The sequence below is a fragment of the Conger conger genome, chromosome 11 (assembly GCF_963514075.1).
Source record: "Conger conger chromosome 11, fConCon1.1, whole genome shotgun sequence".
In the NCBI taxonomy this organism is placed as follows: domain Eukaryota; kingdom Metazoa; phylum Chordata; class Actinopteri; order Anguilliformes; family Congridae; genus Conger; species Conger conger.
In genome coordinates this window covers 21536093-21554973 of record NC_083770.1, presented here as the reverse complement: position 1 = coordinate 21554973, position 18881 = coordinate 21536093, and the positions used below count along the sequence as shown (strand labels likewise).

Genomic DNA, 18881 nt, shown 5'->3' with positions numbered 1-18881 from the left:
CTCAGACTCTTACCCACCACACACCATCCTGACAGAACCTCAGACTCTTACCCACCACACACTGTCCTGACAGAACCTCAGACTCTTACCCACCACACACCAACCTGACAGTTCTTGTGTTACCCAGTGCAGTTCTCATGTGACCCAGTGCAGTTCTTATGTTACCCAGTGCAGTTCTCATGTGACCCAGCGCAGTTCTTATGTTACCCAGTGCAGTTCTCATGTGACCCAGTGCAGTTCTCATGTGACCCAGCGCAGTTCTCATGTGACCCAGCGCAGTTCTTATGTTACCCAGTGCAGTTCTCATGTGACCCAGCGCAGTTCTCATGTGACTCAGCGCAGTTCTCATGTGACCCAGTGCAGTTTGCGTGTGACCAAGTGCAGTTTTCATGTGACCAGTGCAGTTCTTATGTTACCCAGTGGAGTTCTCATGTGACCCAGTGCAGTTTGCGTGTGACCAAGTGCAGTTCTCATGTGACCCAGTGCGGTTCTCATGTGACCCAGCGCAGTTCTTATGTCACCCAGTGCAGTTCTCATGTGACCCAGCGCTGCGCCGTGCTGGTGGAGGGGACAGGGGCAGCACGCCCTCGTGCATCACGCATGGCGCACACGCCTGGCACATGCTACCCGCAGCCTGCGTTCCACACGCCTCCCCGCGCGACAGACACATTATTATCATTATCTCCTCCTTTTAGACCTCAGAGCGAGAGAAACTCTTCTCATTCATTAGATTCAAGAGTCAAGAGGTTTATTGTTACATCCATTTATAGAACAAAAAGAGTAAAAATCTTAGATTCCTGCTCTACAACATTGCAGTTGTTTCTCTTGAAGTTGAACCTGCTGTTATACTAAATATCTCTTAGACTTTGGTTGTATTTTATTTTTAAACAGAAACGGTGAATATATAGTTTTTTGTCTTACTCTAATTTAAAATAGTTATATTGTTCATCTAATGAACAAATAGAAAATCTGTTAATAGTATGATTCATCGACACTTCATTTTGACCTGTGAAAATTAAAGCCTGCATCAAATTGAATAGTTATCCCTTTGATATCTGCATCCATGTCTGCATTAATTTGGGAAAAAAACTTGAGTATGGGATATATATGTTCCATGCAGCTCAGAGACTCATGGAGAGTGCTGAGAGCTGTGATTCACAAGCAGTTAAACTAGACTCTGCACAGGGTATTACAGGAAGCCATATGTTAAGTAATTCAAGCATAAACAATAAACACGCAAATACAATGCTCCAAATGTTTACCGGGTTTATCTGACATTTATTTTGTGTCAAAAATAATATAGATTTTATTTACAAATTTATGCATTCATATACAGAGAGACAAGCTTATCTTGGTCAGATACGTTAAACAGAAACAATAAACAGAACCACAAGAATGGACAGAGCTAAATTTAAAAGAATAAAAATAAAACTTCCTTGTTGAAAGTGTGCATTTCCCCAACGGTGTACCGTAACTTCCAGAAATTATTTTTGTACCTCTGCATGGCACACAAGTCATATTCTGAATAAGCTTTACACTTATGTTTTGTCAGCAAAATTTAAAAACTTTTTTCTGTGATGTCTCAGAAAGATAAACAAATAACATTATGTTGTTTCTGGTCAATATGGAATGGCTTATACTTCATTTTGATTCCATATTTTCTATTTATATCAAAAGACAATCAGATATATTCAAGCAAATAGTGAAACTCATTGATGGTGTTGCCATAGAAATGTATTTATCTGGAAAATGAATAAAGAATAAAGTGTTTCATTTTCTATATTTAGAACAAAATATGATGCCAAGCTTATACTTGAACCTGTGTAGTCTGGTTCTGTAATACTGATCTATTGACAGTTGTCAATATATATGGAGGTTGTGTTTTGGAGAGCTGTGTGTGTGAGAGAGAGTTCCCATCCAGTCTCATGTGACAGATTCACACAGCGCCTCCTTCTGGCTATACATGCAGTGGTATTACAAATAAAATCCTTCTCAAGTTTGACTTCCAAGCTGGATTGACAATGTCCTCTTTTTCAAAGGCAGTGACTGGAGGGCCACAGTGTCTCTTCAGTGTGTTTCAACACAAGTGACTAATTTAAGTCATTGATAAGAGTCCACACACCTTCTCAAGGCCTTTAGTGGCTGTCAATTGAAATTAAACCACAAATAATCGCAGGGTAGGAGATGAAGGGTTGAATATATAATACAAATCTAGGCAGATTTGAATGCAATTTCATTGCTTAATCAGACAAACCCAATTTATTAGAATAATTAGATAATTTGACAACTTGTAAACTTGTAAACATAACATTTATTGACATACTCAAAATATTCACAGAATTTGCATTAGAATTGTTATGCAAATAGAAGGGGGTAGGTGGGTTGAATCAATCACACCCAACCATATCAGACAGTGGATTTGGCCCTCTTCAAATCAATCAGAAACTATTCCCTTAAGAGGATCAGTTACAGATCCCATGACACTCTTTCAGAAAATGCCATGGGGTTATTCATTACTGCTGTGAATCAGGATCAGTTTACTGTCTCTAATCTGGAGCACAGTACATCACTTCACTGTGCACTGCATTTAGTCCAGCGCCCCTACTGACCCCCTCCAGCTGAAACGTTTTCTAGTAAAGCAGCAGTTTCATATGAGAGGGTTACAGGATAATATAGCTCCTGGTGGATTACTGTAACTAAATGGTGAGTTACTCTTATACTTGTATTGAAGTTTACCTGTTTACCTGTACTAGTGAGTGGTTAACTACGAAAAGAGGCCTGCTTTTGGAATGCTGTGGCATACCAGGGAAGCATTGTGACATTTTCCTGGGCGTCACTTGAATGAATTTTACTTCATTCCAAATCAGTCACATTGTACACATATTTACTCTAAGCCCTGATGTCTTTAAATGATCATTAGTTGAGATGCTCAGTCTGTGTAGAAATTGCCGGATGCAGCTGCCGGTTGGTTGTTGGAGCCAGCGTGTGAGGGCAGCGTTGAGCGTGGAACTATAATGGGATGCTCTTAGTGTGGAGCTGTGGGAACTCAAATGAACAGAGGCCAGTTCTTCATCTGTAGCACTAGACTAGAGGAACCCTTGGATTCAGTCAAAACTCTCAGGTCACTCTCCAGACTGTTGTTCTCCAGAGCAACATATTATAATAAGGCGACATATGGATACAGTCAGTTTAAGAAGTATGTTTTTTGAGGGAGACATATTCATCTTTGAAGGGGGTGGGGGGGTATTGAATTCTCAGTTAGTCTGTCAACATTGAGTATCAATCTACATTGTCCCTAATTTTGACTGAACATTTATGGCAATATCCTTTTGCAACAATAGCTAATAAAAAGTGTGCATGTGAAGATATGTGTGATTATTGCCTGGGAGAATTAAATTAAAGACAAATATTTGCAGTGGTGTCACATGAGCTCAAAATTGGTGAGACCCAAAATTTTAAAGTATAAACTAATCATTAATCTCAGCTCATTCTTATCTTTGTGGAAAAAAACATGCAAACGATAGTATAGGACTAATCCAAACTAAAACACAGATTCCTCTTATGAAATATATATCAATTTACCCATTAAAAATCAGTTTAGATAATCAACACTTATCAAAAAAGATACACCATTCTATTATCTATTAAGAAAACTATTATGTATTAAGGTTGTTTACAGTATGCATTGCAGTTCTTTCCCACTCTATTTTACGAGTGTGAGTGCGGAGAAAGAAGTCAACATGTCCGCAAATGTTAATAAAATGTGCACAATTTCATAATTAAAATAAAAATGAATACAATAGGCACATTCTACTAAACTGCCTAATTGGGGAGAATTGGCTATAAACTCAGTCAGCACTTTATTAAGTATTTAATAGACTTATTCTTTAGACTTCTAGCCTATGCACTTAGAGTTATGATGTTTTGTGTGTTCAGAGGTCTGGCCATTCTCCTCTGACCTCTCTCATTAACAAGGTGTTTCTGCCCACAGAACTGCTGCTCACTGGATGTTATTTTTCGCACCATTCTCTGCAAAATCTAGAGAACGCAATTTATTTTTAAAGGTGCATTTTATTTTTTGTAATAAGATGCCATCCTTGGCCCACAAAAGCTTTTTTTATCTCAATGATGCTGTGAATGTTATCACTTTTTCATCTCTAGACTAATTAGCATACAAAATAGTAACAACAGAATTTTAAATTCTCCTTTTTAAACAAGCTGTAAATATTTATTAAATATTTAAAAGGCCTTGTTAGAATTGTTTTATATTATCCACTTCATGTAAAGCACTGAGCCTTTGTGATATATTATCTGAGAGCTCTGTTGAATGTCAGCAATCCCTGTTGCATTATGGGAAGGAAGAGTCACAGCTCAATATTGTTTGTTTCTGTTTGTTTGTGGAGGTCACAGGAAGTCTCTAAATCGGAGCGTTATATTTAAACCACAGGACGAATCCCACACCGATCCCTTTGGCCCTCCTCCAAACAGATTTTCCCTCCTTATTATTATTTTATTGTTTTAAATTCTTTATGGCGTTAACCTTGGTACCGCTGAGTCGGGCCGGGCGTACTGGAGCGGGTTGGAAGCGGCTCCCGTCGTGGCTAAGTCCCGGGCCTCTGCTGGATTCCGCCCGTCCATTAGCGCCATCTGCGCCTCCCCGTGCCGTCTGTGAGCTCGCCGTCGCCAGAACGACTGGCGTTTCCCTGGAAGCGGCGCAGAGCGAGCCCGCGGCCCGCTGGTGCGAGGAGCTCTAAGCTGGCAGTGATGCGCACTCCGCTCTGACAAAGGCAGGGGACGGGACGCAGGAAACAGCTGTAGCCGGCGCGTCTCGCCACTGACGGGGCGTGTTCCTGTGCCCCTGTCAGAGCCGAGCGCGGCACTCCCACGTGCTTTCTGAGCGCTGAGTCCTTCTCTTTCACTCCAAAGTCATTCTTTAAGTGCCGTTTAGACGTTGTCTTGGATTCTTATTGAGCTTTATCGCGTGTTTTCACGATTTTGTAGAAGTGACAGACATCTGAGGTGCCTTGTCAAAGAGCCAGTTGCCAATTTCTTTAAAAACCAAAAATGTACTTGGTTGTAATTCTCTAATTTGTTCTTAAAGGGAATGGTAAATATTTTCATAAGTATTTATTTGTACTTGGTAGCCAGTCACAATTGTTTATGAATATAATAGAGAAATGTCAGTATTTTCATCCAGGGATTATTTATTTATTTATTTATTTATTTATTTATTTATTTATTTATTTATTTATTTATTTATTTCCAATGCAATACCGTTGGAGATTTCAGTCTTTTCAGTCACTAGGATATAAAATCTGTAATAGTTCTCTCTATAAATGATAAAATTCCATTAACAATGTTGTTAGCATTATAATCTATCGTAAATAAAGACAAAAATCTGAATTTCACAAAACAAGCTGTTAAAACATTTAGAATGAAATCCAGTATGACAGAGATAGACATTTCATGCTTGAATTTCGTGTTTGAAATTAGCTCTCTGCTACGCTGCGGTCAGAGACGTGTTGCTATTTCTAACCATGGGAGGCTGTTCTTGGCTTGAGCAAAGTAATCCAGCATGCTAGTTTGTAGTAAATCCAAAGGAACAGTTTTGACTTGCACATTCATATTATTCAATGCTGAAAGCGTTTTCCATTTACAACACAAACATGTTTGCACTGTGTTCTTTGTAGAGTTAGGGTGGAACAGATTATGATGAGTAAGCTGGATGCTGGATGCGTTTCCCGGTTCTGTTTGTGAGAAGGAAAGCCTTGCAGTATGTGTGCAGTGTCATAATGTCTCCCCATGGTCATTTTCAATAGGCTTCTCTTCCGTCCGGGTCGTGTTTCCTGTTTCCTGTTTGCCCCGGTCGTCATCCGTTTGGCCCGGGATGCATCGTAGGAGTACGGGAGCAGAAAACAGATGCTCTGTAGATTTAGCAACCGTGTTTGTTTGCCTCGCCTTCCGGTGTTTAAAACCGACCGTGGTGTTGTCACCGTCTAAACCCTGCCTCCGTTACTCTGTCCCCCGCTTGTTTAACCTGTAACAGATATGTCAGCACGCGTCGTTCGGCTGTTATCGCCCAGTGATGGATGTGATAGGGTGTGGGCACGTGGACCTGGCTGGCCAAACCCCCAGCACACAGAACCCTGTAAAAAGGCTCTCTTGTCAGCTGCGGGAACGCAAGCCGGTGATGTACAGTCTGTAAACAGTACCGCACCGCCAGCCGCTGTTAAAATTTTACTGCTGGCTCCAGATTAAAAGGATTGTTGCTATGGGGTCATTCGGGGAGTCATGGGGACCTGATTGTTGATCATATGCCACTTTATTTACACAGAAGGCCCGGATTTGAGCCTCCGACGGCCGATGAAAGGCCCGCGCTGTAAATATGGTGTCGGCTGGGGAGGTTTATGTCCCTGTAAATTACGGCTGTGATTCTCCCCTGAAAGGCCTCTTCCTGTGACACCCTGACTGAGTTACTGGCATCGCCGCGGCTTCTGAACGGTTTTCTACACCCAGAATCCCCCTGGAGTGACAGGGTATAGGTGATGTTGAGAGCCTTGCAGGGGACTACGAGCAGCCAATGAAAAACCACCTGCGGGGCACAACACCAGACAAGTTCAGTAAAGCGTAGAAAAGTATTTCAATCCAAAACAATTATGTATTTGACCAAGGTCTGCTGTGGTCACAGGCTCCTGTGTGATGTCATATCCTCTCTGTTGTAATGTTTAAAGTGCGGAGGGGTAATTGTTGTGGTTCATCTTTGCCCTGGCTGGATGGCTTTGATTGGTCCGTTCTCACAGGGCCAGATGGTGGCCTTCTGCGGCCGGTTTTTTTCAGTTTGTGGTCCCACTGCAGAACCGCGGTCCTGCTCGCGTTCTGGTTCCACCTTGGCCCGACTGCAACTGTACATATGAGCACTGTAAATATGACTCCTATTTCATTTGAACCATATCCCTGCCACAGTTATCTAAAATACTTGTTTGGAAGCTGTTTATATTAAAAAAAAAATTATTTAATTTAATATTTAATATATTTAACTTTATTTAAGTCTTATTCCTTTTACGAAAAGGATATTATTTTATGGGTACTGGACTGCACTTCAAAATGCGATGTCATCAAGAAATTGATTTTTATAATTGTATTTTACGATACAGTAAAGTTCAAACATTTTAATTAAGTTTTATAGAGTCGTGAAGACAGATTGCACAAGGCTGTCAGCTTGGGTCCAGATTTGGGGTTCCCCCCTCCCTCTGTTTGCTGGATCGGTCCCCTCTTGTCGACGCTAAAGTGCAAGACGGTTCCTATGGTACAGGCTGTGTGGGGGGAGTGGAGCTGCTCGCTGTGTGAAGAGCAGGATATGAGATACAGACACTGCCAAAGGACACGCCAAATACCGTTCTGAGAGGCCAGAAGCTCCAGACCTCGAACATGGTTCTGAGAGTCCGATCTCCATCAGACCAGGAAGCTCAAGCTTTCGTCAGGCAGAGTAGCCTATGTATTTATATCTATGAATTCCTGACTTCTGCAGAGTGTTTCTGATCTATCATCAGCTCTTCCTTGGCCTGCCTTTCCCCTTTGCGATTAGTTAGCTCACTAGTGCTCTCTTTCTTCTTAATTATGTTCCAAACAGTTGATATTGGTAAGCCTAAGGTTTGGCTGATGTCTCTAACCATTTCATTCTTGCCTCTCAGTCTCATAATGGTGTCTTTGACTTTCATTGGCACTACTCTGGTCCTCATGTTGATAAACAGCAATAGTAGTTTCCAAAGGTGATGAAAAGATGAGAGAAAAGACTAGATACTGAGAGCTCTCTCATACCTGCAATAAGGAGTCAATGAGCTATTACAAATGGGGGTACTATGTATAAACCCCCACTGTAATTTCTACATAGTGAAACAAAATCTGAGAATTTGCACTTTAATCACAGGTTAATTGTGTGATTCAGTGTGATTCAATTGTGGCAAATCAGGCAAATCAAGACAAAATGGGTCTTTGTCCCAAACAGGGAGGGAACTGTTGTTTATACTGTTTAAAAGAATGCAATTTGGGGCTTGGAGCCGCATTCACTTTGGTATATTTGAAGCTCAATATCTTACAACAACTCAGAACGCAGATAGAACCATATAATCCCAAGGTCACATTTAGCAGAGGGCAGTGCTTTATTGAAATGTAGGTGTGAAGGTGTAGTACGTGCACAAGGTCAACAAGAGGCTTTATCCGAGGCGCAGGTTTCCAATTTGCTGTATGAAATACTTCCCCAGAAGCTTTATGGTTCCAGCTGGTAAAACCATTTGCATTAATTCAGACCACTAAAGCTTTTATCTCTGTTGCGATAGGCCTACAGCCAATGTAAAATAGTATGTTACATGTAACGCATGTTACATGCATGCAACATATAGAACTGTGAAGTAAAAAAGGATTACTTTCATACTTATGACAGTATCCATGGTCACAATAACAAAAGGAAAACATACTATAGGCTATAGGCTAATGGGGGTTTTATCAGTTTGCGTATGTATATACAGCATACAATGTAGCAATGCTTAATAGCTCCATTCTTCTTTGAACACGTCCAGTGCTGCTTTTCTATAACCAGGCTGATTATCCAATCAGCGATACGTTTGAAGTTTGCTCTTGTTAAGTGTGATAGCCAAAATAAAGAAGTGAAAATTCACAAAAACAGTTGGGGTCATTCTCATTTAGAGAGAAAAACAGTATTTTTCAATCTTGCCTGATTTACAAACTGATGATAGCTGCCATAATGCACAATGTTTTTTATCAAATTTGCAAATAGTATTTGCAAAAATTGGCCAGCTAGCTAATGCTGACAACATTTGGCAACAACCACACAGGTTCTCTACAAACACACTGAATGTGTTCCAGAAGAAATCCCCCCCATGAATCAACCATGAATGGTGTAGGTCAGGGATCATCAAACCACGGTCCTCGAGGGCCGAGAACTGCTGCATTTCCACCCTCCCTTTACCTGAGAGTCAGGTGTAAAGGCAGTCTGGCCAATCCGTAGCACTAATTGTTGATTTAATTACCAGAGAGAGAAGAAAACCAGGGCTGGATTTGGATTATAGAGCCAGATAGTGATGATCCCTGGTGAAGGTACCAGTAATTCTGCTCCAGGAGCATGCAGGCTGTAAGTTGTCAGTGTACCCATGAGAACAAACTGCTTCAGTGCTGTGAACTGTTAGTTCAGTCTTGGTGCAAACCATTTGTTCGTAAGGCTTTAACACACAGTGATGTGTCCATGGGCAATAAAAGGCACTAGGAATGAGATGTATGACTGTGTATGCTTAAATGTTCTATTGGTATTATATTAACCTCATCTCATGCCTAATTGGGCACCAGTGATACAATATAAGATTGTAAGATAGTAAGATTTGAAGTCTTTCATTCAGAGTAGAGTACAGTGCCTACAGTGTTTATGGCTCTGGGCATGGTGCAAATGGTGTGCTAAGGTATACATTTTTTCAGTTATAATAATTGCAAGTAATTGCAGCCAGAACTCATGTGAACCACTCATAGTTTTAAGTCCATGTTGAGTAATTCTGAAGTTCAGAAAGTGTATGGAAAGACTGATCAAATGGTACAACAATGTATACATGCTTGGCACTGTCAACAAATCAGTTTGGTCTCAGTCTTCCAAAAACTCTGTAAGAAGTAAAAAGTTTGATGGCTGTCAAACCTGAATTGGAGCCTGACCCAGCGTAGCCATAACACCGACACGCTAAATATCTGGGCGTTTGCTCGAGTGTTAATTGATGCCATATGTGTCCTCTTTGGTTCTGCAGATGTGATTTTTGATTTGTCTGACGATTTTGTTTCATTTAAAGTGCAAGAACACAGTATTCCCAAAAGTCAGTTGGGAATAATCGGACTGGCAAAACTTCAGATTGTGAAATTTACGGGAATGACACAATAGATTTCAGGCCAACATCTAAAAGACAATTAGTAACGTTTTGAAATCGAGTCAATCTCGTTTTGGATCCAGGTCTTCTGAAACAGTTAATTTTTTCTTTAGTTGCGAAATGTTATATGCAGATCGTTTTTTTTAAAAGAAGGAAAAACACCTCCCTTTCTCTCCACCTCCCCTTCCATCCACGCATTCCATCTGTCTGTTCGTCTGATGGAGTGAAACTGACATCACAGCGACATGCGGGACAGCGTCCCCTCCTTCCCCGATCCTGCCACACAGGTGGGCTGTGGCAGCCATTTCGCCGCTTGTGTGGCGATGTGGCGGCGTTTCAAAATGCCGTGCCAAGCCTGCGCCCCCCCTCCCCCCCGTGCCCCCCTCCCCGGGAGCCGGGATAAAGCCGGGCGTGTTGCGCCACACCTGTACGTCCCTCCCAGAGTGGTGGGGGCTGGAGCCAGCTCTGCAACCCCCCCCCCCCACACACGCACACACACACAACAAAAAAATAACCCAAACCAAAAAAAATAAATACACAAATCTGAAAATCCTGTCAACTGAACCACCCCGGTGTCAGCGGCCAATGCGGCATCTGACGTGCCTCTCTTGTTTAAACTCTACGTCACCGTATACAGTAAAAAAAACGACCATTTTGTGTGCATTTCTGGCCGCTGGCTGCTAGGGAATGCTGGAGTGCACCTTTGCTGGTTCCTCAGTGCAGCATCAGCTGTGGGGAGAGGGTTTCCTCTGGAGCACAAAACCTGGTGCCAGAGGAGCAGGGCTAGAGCAATGCTAGCCAGCCCTGGTCCTAGAGAGCTGCAGGGTGTGCTGGGGTCCCCAATCCTGGTCCTGGAGAGCTGCTACCTCTTGTTTTTACTCAGCACTTAATTGGTCAATGAAAGCAGTGGGTTACACAGCTAACTCACCTCACCTTGTTCTTGGGTCGAAAGTGGTTGTTGAATTTAAGGTGAAGATTCAAACCAGCACACCCTGCGGCTCTCCGGGCCCAGGGCTGGGGACTCCAGCACACCCCGCGGTTCTCCAGGCCAAGGGGAAAGCCTCCTCAGCAGGCCGAGGCAGCAGCCTGCTCTATGCGTCTCTGGAGTAGCGTTTGCACCCCAGTGTGGGGGGATTTGGACATGGCAGGGGTCAGAACCCTGCTGGGATCATGTCTGCACTATGGCAGGGGACGAGATGGAAATAGGCATTTTATCGATGCTGTTTATGGATACCATTGTAGATTGTGAAATCTATAATGAAATTTAAATATTTTAAAATACATATTTAGAATATAGGAGACTACAGCTTGTGTTTTTCTTAATATACTACTTATTAGTCATGAGTCATGAGTCACAAAGGGTTTCTTTCTACACCAAACAGAAAGACCTCTGTGGTCATTTTCTCAACATAGTATTTTTAGTCTTTAGTCATATATGGTGAAGATTATTATTTGATACATTTATGAGATTATTATATAGATATTTTTATTATTCTACATTTAGTTTTTGCACTTTGTGTTGTATATTTATTATACAGTCCAGAAATACAGTATATTATTAAACCAAATAGTCCCCTTTGAAAAAAGTGTGAAATTATTTTATGGTAATTATTTTTAATTGAATACATATTTCCATAATGATGTAATGTTTGCTCATTTGCTGTACATAATTAACACATGTTAGATGTTTGGTGTGTGCAGGTCCTAGCTGTAAATTCCTGCTCTTAATGTGCATGTTGCTTTTTGAAGGACATTTTTGTATAATGTAAATCTGTAACAAAAAAACTAAAAATATATAATTGTGTAATTTAATTCACAACAAAAAATTAGACAAATAATTAGACCAAAAATATAATTGTGGTAAAGTAGTGCTTACACCTGCAATTACTGGTGTCCCTTGGTGCCAATACTAATGGATCTTTGTGTGTGTGTGTGTGTGTTTCCTTTTAGGGTCGATGCATGAACTTCAACCGGGTACAGAACTAAAAGATCAGAGTCCTTCAACCTTTGACGTGCAAGGGTTACTATCTACTGTGGACAGGAAGAGGAAGAGGAATTTGAAGTTTTTCAAAATCTATGGTAACAGCTTTGCCCAAAACCACTATTGTTTTCCATATTGTGCACTTAGGGGACCTCTATGCCTCACCTCGATGCAGGGTCGGTCAAAGTGGAATTATCATAAGCATATTGTCACGTCCTCTGATATTAGTTGCAGTGGCACATTTCCTTTTTTCTTGTTAATTTTACTTGGGGAAAAGCAAACGCGGCGAGCATGCTCCGTTTTGTGCCGTTCGGATTGGGTTAGCTTCTCGTGCGCACCAAAGGCTTAACATATTCTGACCATATTGTGCCTTCTGTGGAAAACCTCATTTCATGGACACAGACGGAAGCTATTTAAAAAATAGGGGGGAAAAACAGAGTGAATGAGGCTGTTTGCCGTTGGCGTGGAAGTAGACATAGTCCCAGCGGGCCTAGCAAGTGCACAAGTCCGTTGCCTTTTGGCAATGTCTCATCACAAAAATCTCTCCCAACTCCACTATCACTGCATGCCTGGCGGGAGGTCTCTGACTGCAGATCCTGTCATTTTAACACTGAGAAGTGCACACGCATGACAAACTGGAGACAGGCCGCCCCAAGGTATCGGCAAGCAGCGAGACTTTGCCCTTTAGTTTGTGGAGACACCTTTCTTCAATTGTGCACCATGGACAGAAGAATTAATAGAGCGTTACTGTACCGAGGGAAGCCCCGGACCAAAGATCTCCGGCTAGGTTTGAGGGACCCGATGCTTCAGGGCCTGGATGTGGCAGCTGGTGTCCCCCCCCCCCCCCCACAAACATTTATTTTTGTTTTTGCATCGAGTTCGTAAACACGCAAACAAATAAAATCTACGAACTTAGCTATCAGTGTGAGTTTTCAGAATAGGATATGTAGGCATCTCAAGAGCGTTTATCTCGTCGCTGTTTCTAATCTCCGAGGGTTCCTCCCGGGGATTCTGGCCGTACGAAAGTCTCAAAGTTTAATTAATGTAATTAAAGACAACAGCAAGCAGCAGCCTGTGAATATTCTGCCCATCTTTTTTATGCCTTTTGACATTGAATGACCTATTACTGTACGTGTGTCGTTTGGACTAAAAGACGCCCCGGTAATGCATAGCCACGTCCGCAGTGAAGATGTGTTGAAAAAGTGGGGCGGATAAGCAGGCGGATAACCCCATTGTTCATTTTCTGAATTACGGTCATAGCGTGTCGGACCCTGCCAAAAAAAAAAACGCTTGCGATATGTATTTATTGTACATTTTTCAAGCGCGCTGTCATGACGCCGATCGCGGATGATGTTAGCGCGAGTGGAAACTCGGTGGGGGTGGAAGGAGGGAGCAGCTGAGGAAAAAGGCTCGAACGATCTAGTCACTTTCGATACGGTACTTCAGATGCAAAATGGATATTCGAGTGGAAACCTGACAAAGCGCGCTCGCTTTGACGGGAACCCGTATAGACAATGACCAGTGGCTGGGTCAGTGGGATGTCTCCGTGCAAGCGGGGCGGCTTATCAAATGACACTAAAAATAAGTTCAACAACCATCAAGTTTGAGGGGAATGGGCGAATGTCTCGCATTTGGGCACGGAAGTGTGAGGGATGGGTAGAGCGATGCGAGGCATTCCTGCTCTAATTATTCCTTTGTGCTCTTCGCTGAGGTTCTGAGGGACGTACGTAATTCTCTCGCCCGACGACCAAATTCACGGCCTGCCCGGAATCGCATGTTTGCTTTTTCCTTTTTTTTTCAAGTGTTCCGCCGCTTTGCGTGATCATTAGCGTAACGCTCGTTTTGTCGATTGTAATGCTGTTTGTGTTTGTTTGTTTGTTTGAAGTATTATATAGATTTATTCAGGTTTCTATTGTCTGAAGGAGGATTGTTATTGCACGTAACACTGATGGTGTATGTATGTACCGGTCACAGCACAGCACTCTGTGCCGATAACACGCCAGAACCAGGCTACTGAGCCCCAGTCGACTGGCCGATAAATCACAAATTTCTCAGATAAAAAATATGTCCAGCCCTTTGTTAGATCTGTGATATTTCAGATGGAATATTTTATCACTCTGTTTAGGGCCAGTCTGTATGGTGCTCAGTTAGTTGCTGTAGTGATTGAGATGCCCAGTATTTTTTGCACAGTCTGCAACCAAGTTGGAATGTTTCTATACGCATGTGTTTTATGCCTTGTACATTTTTAATGTTCGTTTTTTTTGGATGAAAAATTATTTTATTTTTTTAATTAAATTTAAATTCCATGTTTAGTTTCACTGTTAGAGGTTTCACTGCTTTGCTTTGCTTTTTTTTGTGAAAAATTTATGACAAATTCTTAGCACATAAGAGAAGCATGTGTTACTTTATGGTTATATCTAGGTTATACCATAATGTATTATATTTTTGTAACAATTAATGTTTATATATACAATAATACCAAAATGCTTTTTCAAGGATAAATTAAATTGCTGAAAATAAGAAACTTGTTTGACTTTTTTATTATTCACAACAGGTTTAAAAAAATAATAATATTCTGCTACATGTAAATCTTGAATGAGATTTTGCCAGAATGGTTTGTCTTTACTGTAAGTTTGCTTACTGCCTTTTCTTTCATTGTTAAAATTGTAATATACTGTAAGTGATGAAGCACCTTGTCTTAATGTATGTCATTGGTCAAGCCAGTAGGAATTGCACTGTGTGCATTTTAGAATTAAGGTATTGTAGTATGTTGGTATGTTGTACAGGTAATGTAGTCATATGTTGGCCAGGGCACATCTGCAAATTATATCAAATCGTTAGTTTCCTTTAATACATCATTCACTTAATCTAAATGGGTGTGATACAGTCCTAAAAAGCATTCATTTTCAAATACAGTATGTGATTTTTTTGCAGTGTTGGCATCGGTGTTAAATCTGCCTGTCCAAAACGGACAGGCCCATTACTGTGGCTGCCCCTCGATAAGAAAAGACAAAAAAAAAAGCTAAGGGCAATAATTAATTGGGCCCAAAAAGATGTATAAGGCCAGACAGGGGATGTAATTATATTGTGAAAACAGGAGAGAGATGAGTAGACAGTGTGTCCCAGCCCTCTCCGTAATGCTGCCACCAGAGGCTCCCCCCCCACCACCCCCTAAACCCTCCGAGGTCTGGGGCACCCACCAATGAGGTCCCCTGTTATTAAAAACACGCGTTTGCACACCTACTGTTTTCTCATCATCCGCATGCTGTGACAGGACACCCCCAGTGCCGTCAGCACACGTTTAACCCAGGAAACATTAACCCTTCCCTCCCTCCCTCCTCTCCTCTCTGGAAAGGACAGGATAAAACAGATGTCCCTCCACAGGAGTACGGCTCCCGGGAGGAGAGGAGAGAGATGGGAGGATGAGGGAGAGAGAGATAAGGGGATGAGGAAAGAGGGAGGTTGTCTCTATGCAGACGCTGCTGAGTGTGATTTTTCAGTGCTCTCGCAGTCCCAGCCGGCCTCTTGCTGTTTTCATGTACAGGACCTCACATGGAAAAGAAAGTGTCACTTTACAGTTAGCGGGTGATATCCGCACTTAACCTTACTACAATCTTTATTTTTGTGTCTGCGTGATGATATGCCGTTCTGATGCTTTTTTTAAAATGTGCTTTTATATTATCATTGTTTGTTTTGTACTATTGAATAAAGATATCTTTATAGAAAGGCTGTTGTGTTGTGTCACTTTATTTCATCTGATTCTGCTTGATATTTACACTAGCATTTGCAGGTAAACAGAAATGGGGAGGGGGGTTTTATACATGTGTTTTATTTGAACTATTTTTCAGAGTATTTATTTATCTGTCATTTACAGTAACTACATTGTTTATGTATTAACCGGCATATGCACATATGGAGCTCTTACATAAACATACATTAAATGCTATTTACTGTACAGGTAAATTTTATCACACCACACATAACCAGTTAAATTGTATTTCTGTAAAATTTTGGACAGAAATTGTAGCAGTCTTGTTTGGAGGAAATTTTGGAGAGAAGAAAAGAAAATGTTTGAGAGGTCTGAAGAGGAAGTGACCAGCCCCTGGTCTGGCTGAAGATTTCTCCTCATAAAATCACTGAGCTTAAATACCTTTATTCGCTGTCTTTGAAGCCCAAATGTTTTGCTCAAACAAGGAATGCGCACGAACTGAACACAATTACAAGGCTCATAAGCGTATTTGCTCTGACTGGTGGGTTGGTAATGCACCATAAATGTCTTAACCCACTGTTTTATTTTTTATGTCCCTTTTATTTGAAATTTGTTCATGTGAGTATGCCCACATACATGCATCTAGCATAGAGACATACCATACTGTATGCATATAAACATTGATAACAGAAACAGAAGCGCAACACTGCAATGTCATAACTGCAGGATGGAGGCACTGAGGATTGGGAGAAGCTGAGTGACATAAAAAGTCAACAGAGTAATATAGGGTAGCAAGGAAAATCCCAAGAAAGAGGAAGTTTAATGAGAGGCCATCAGTAGGGCGATGAAAGGGGAAGTGAAGGGCACATTGTGGAACAATGTAAAAAATCACTTCTGTAATTTGAGTTAGAACCTGTGCACTGTCCTTAATGTCTGTGGCCTCTGAGTATGAGCTGTGGGCTGTAGGGGGCTTGGCATGGAGAGTCACAGAGAGTCCTCTGCAGTTCAGGAGGGCTGCTGACACTCCATCCATAAAGCCAGCCTAGTCTCCCTGCCTCTGCAGCCTATCAAACTATGTAATAAACAGTATAAATGGCTGTTTCGAGTTGTTCCTTAAACTTTACAATGCAAGGCATAGTGTAAACATATGGAATTAGTGTTTGACATACAACGTATATTGTCAGCAAAAAAAAAGTTATCAAAGTTAAATCGGGTCTTTCTTTACCATCTATGATCTCACTCCCCTGAGAGTCTGACTTCCGCAGCTGTTTCCCCCTGTAAGCCTGTCCGAGCGCGGAGGTCTCTCCAATTTTCACAGTTCTCTCTGAAACTCGGGTAACTGTGGTATCGAATGATCGACACCGCTAGCCTTTCAAAGAGGGGCTGCCCTGCTAATTTGTGCATAGAGAATCCACCCTAAGAACAGCTTGTTAGAGCTGACACCTAACTCTTATGCATTCTATCCCTCTAAAGCCCATAAAACAGAATCCAGCTGCCATGTGGTAAACAAAGCCGCCATTCAGGCTAGGAAATGGCAAATGCAGGTGGTCAGAGGGTTGTAGATTAAGGTTCTTTGCAGACCCGGGTCAAATACATAATTGTTTTAGATTCAGATCATTTTCTACGCTTGACTGAGCTTGTCTGGTGTATTGGAGCCCATGAAATACTCTGAAAAACTACAGACCCCACCTTCTAGTCATCTTGAATGGCTCAATTGCACCAGGAAATATCAATTAAGCGCAGAAAAGAATGTGAAGAACTACTAGGTCTGGCCTTTTGTAATAAAAAGTTTCACCATTTGATTTTATTCTGTCTTTTTTTATTTGTTGGCTCAGATATTATTTCTGGTTCTGTTGGTAATGGACCAATAATGTCACCCTCTTACATGGCTTCCCTTCATGTTGAAACCTAATTAACTAACATTCTTGTTTTCTGCATTTTGAACTGGAACTGTTACCTAAATTGCCATTTCAGACTTAAAGACAGACACAGTTCTTGCTGATATATGTCTGGATTTACTTTATTTTCACTGGGATTTTACTTCGGTTGAATCTACCACTACCACCTTCAATTATGAAGAAGATAATATTATTTCATGTTCTCATAGTTACTTCACTTGATTTCAGGAATTAAACAAGCATTGTAATATTTGCAATGTCTAAAATTGTGACCAGGTTGAAGACTTTGCATAGTCATGCACCATCATGAAAAATGATGAAGATGATAAGCTGGCACAATGATCTTTATCTAACTGATGTTAATAGCTCAAAGACGCTCGTGAATAAATATGTGCAGCGCTGGTAATACCTCCCTACAAGGTAAAATAATAAATAATGAAAACAGGGATAGAACAATATGTGAAGTAAAATGCCGTGAGGCAGTGTTGACTCAGATACCATCACACCTCGGAGCCCAAGGGCCAAAAACTTGCCCGGACCCTACGAAAGGTAAATCTGAACATACGACTGTCTGCTCATTTAGGGGCTTTAGACGAGATTTTAAAAGTTGTTGAGGCGGCCTTTAGCTGTTTTAGGTGTCTGAATTGATGCAACCTGGCAATGTGTGTGAGTGGCGGCCCTTTGAGCCAATCATGTTAGGTAAGAGCTTTCGAACTGGGAGACTCCAAGGGGAGGAGCCACTGTGAAATAAAGGAAAGTCACAGTCACCTTGCCAGAAGCAGGATGACAATGTCTGAAGGTGTCTGCAGTCGTGTTGCGGTCAAAACTTCTCACGTCAACAGGAACACACAATAGCTTGTGTCTTCTGCAGCATGTTGGAAATGCAAATGAGCAGATTGCATGTTGGCAGGAACTTATGATGATGATAGTTAGGATGATCATGACTGATGACGATAATGATCATGATGGTGATGATGATGATTGTCATGATGATGATGATAGTGATGGCGATGAATAAAATGGAACTTAAACATTGATAACAGAAACAGAAGAGCAACACTGCAATGTAAAAACTGCAGGATGGAGGCACTGAGGATTGGGAGAAGCTGAATGACATCACTCAACAGAGTAATATAGGACAGGAAGGAAAATCCCAAGAAAGTGGAAGTTTAATGAGAGGATTAAGGCCATCAGTAGGCCAGTGAAAGGGGACGTGAAGGGCACATTGTGGAAAATCACTGTGCACTGTCCTTATTGTCTGTGGCCACTGAGTATGAGCTGTGGGCTGTAGGGGGCTTGGCATGGAGAGTCACAGCTGTATGACATGAGGGGATGAGGTGGTGGTCACCCTGCCCTTCCTGGGTGATATTATG

General features: G+C 41.6%; 1 protein-coding gene across 1 annotated transcript in view; it reads left to right on the top strand.

Annotated features, from left to right (window-relative positions):
- The window catches only part of antxr2a (ANTXR cell adhesion molecule 2a), a 69074-nt gene extending 53447 nt beyond the window's left edge, over window positions 1-15627 (top strand). The window contains exon 17 of the mRNA XM_061261189.1: window positions 11871-15627. Within this exon, the coding sequence (XP_061117173.1) occupies window positions 11871-11906 (36 nt within the window). The 3' untranslated portion in view covers window positions 11907-15627. The remainder of the gene's footprint in view (window positions 1-11870) is intronic.
- Window positions 15628-18881: the final 3254 nt, after the last annotated feature.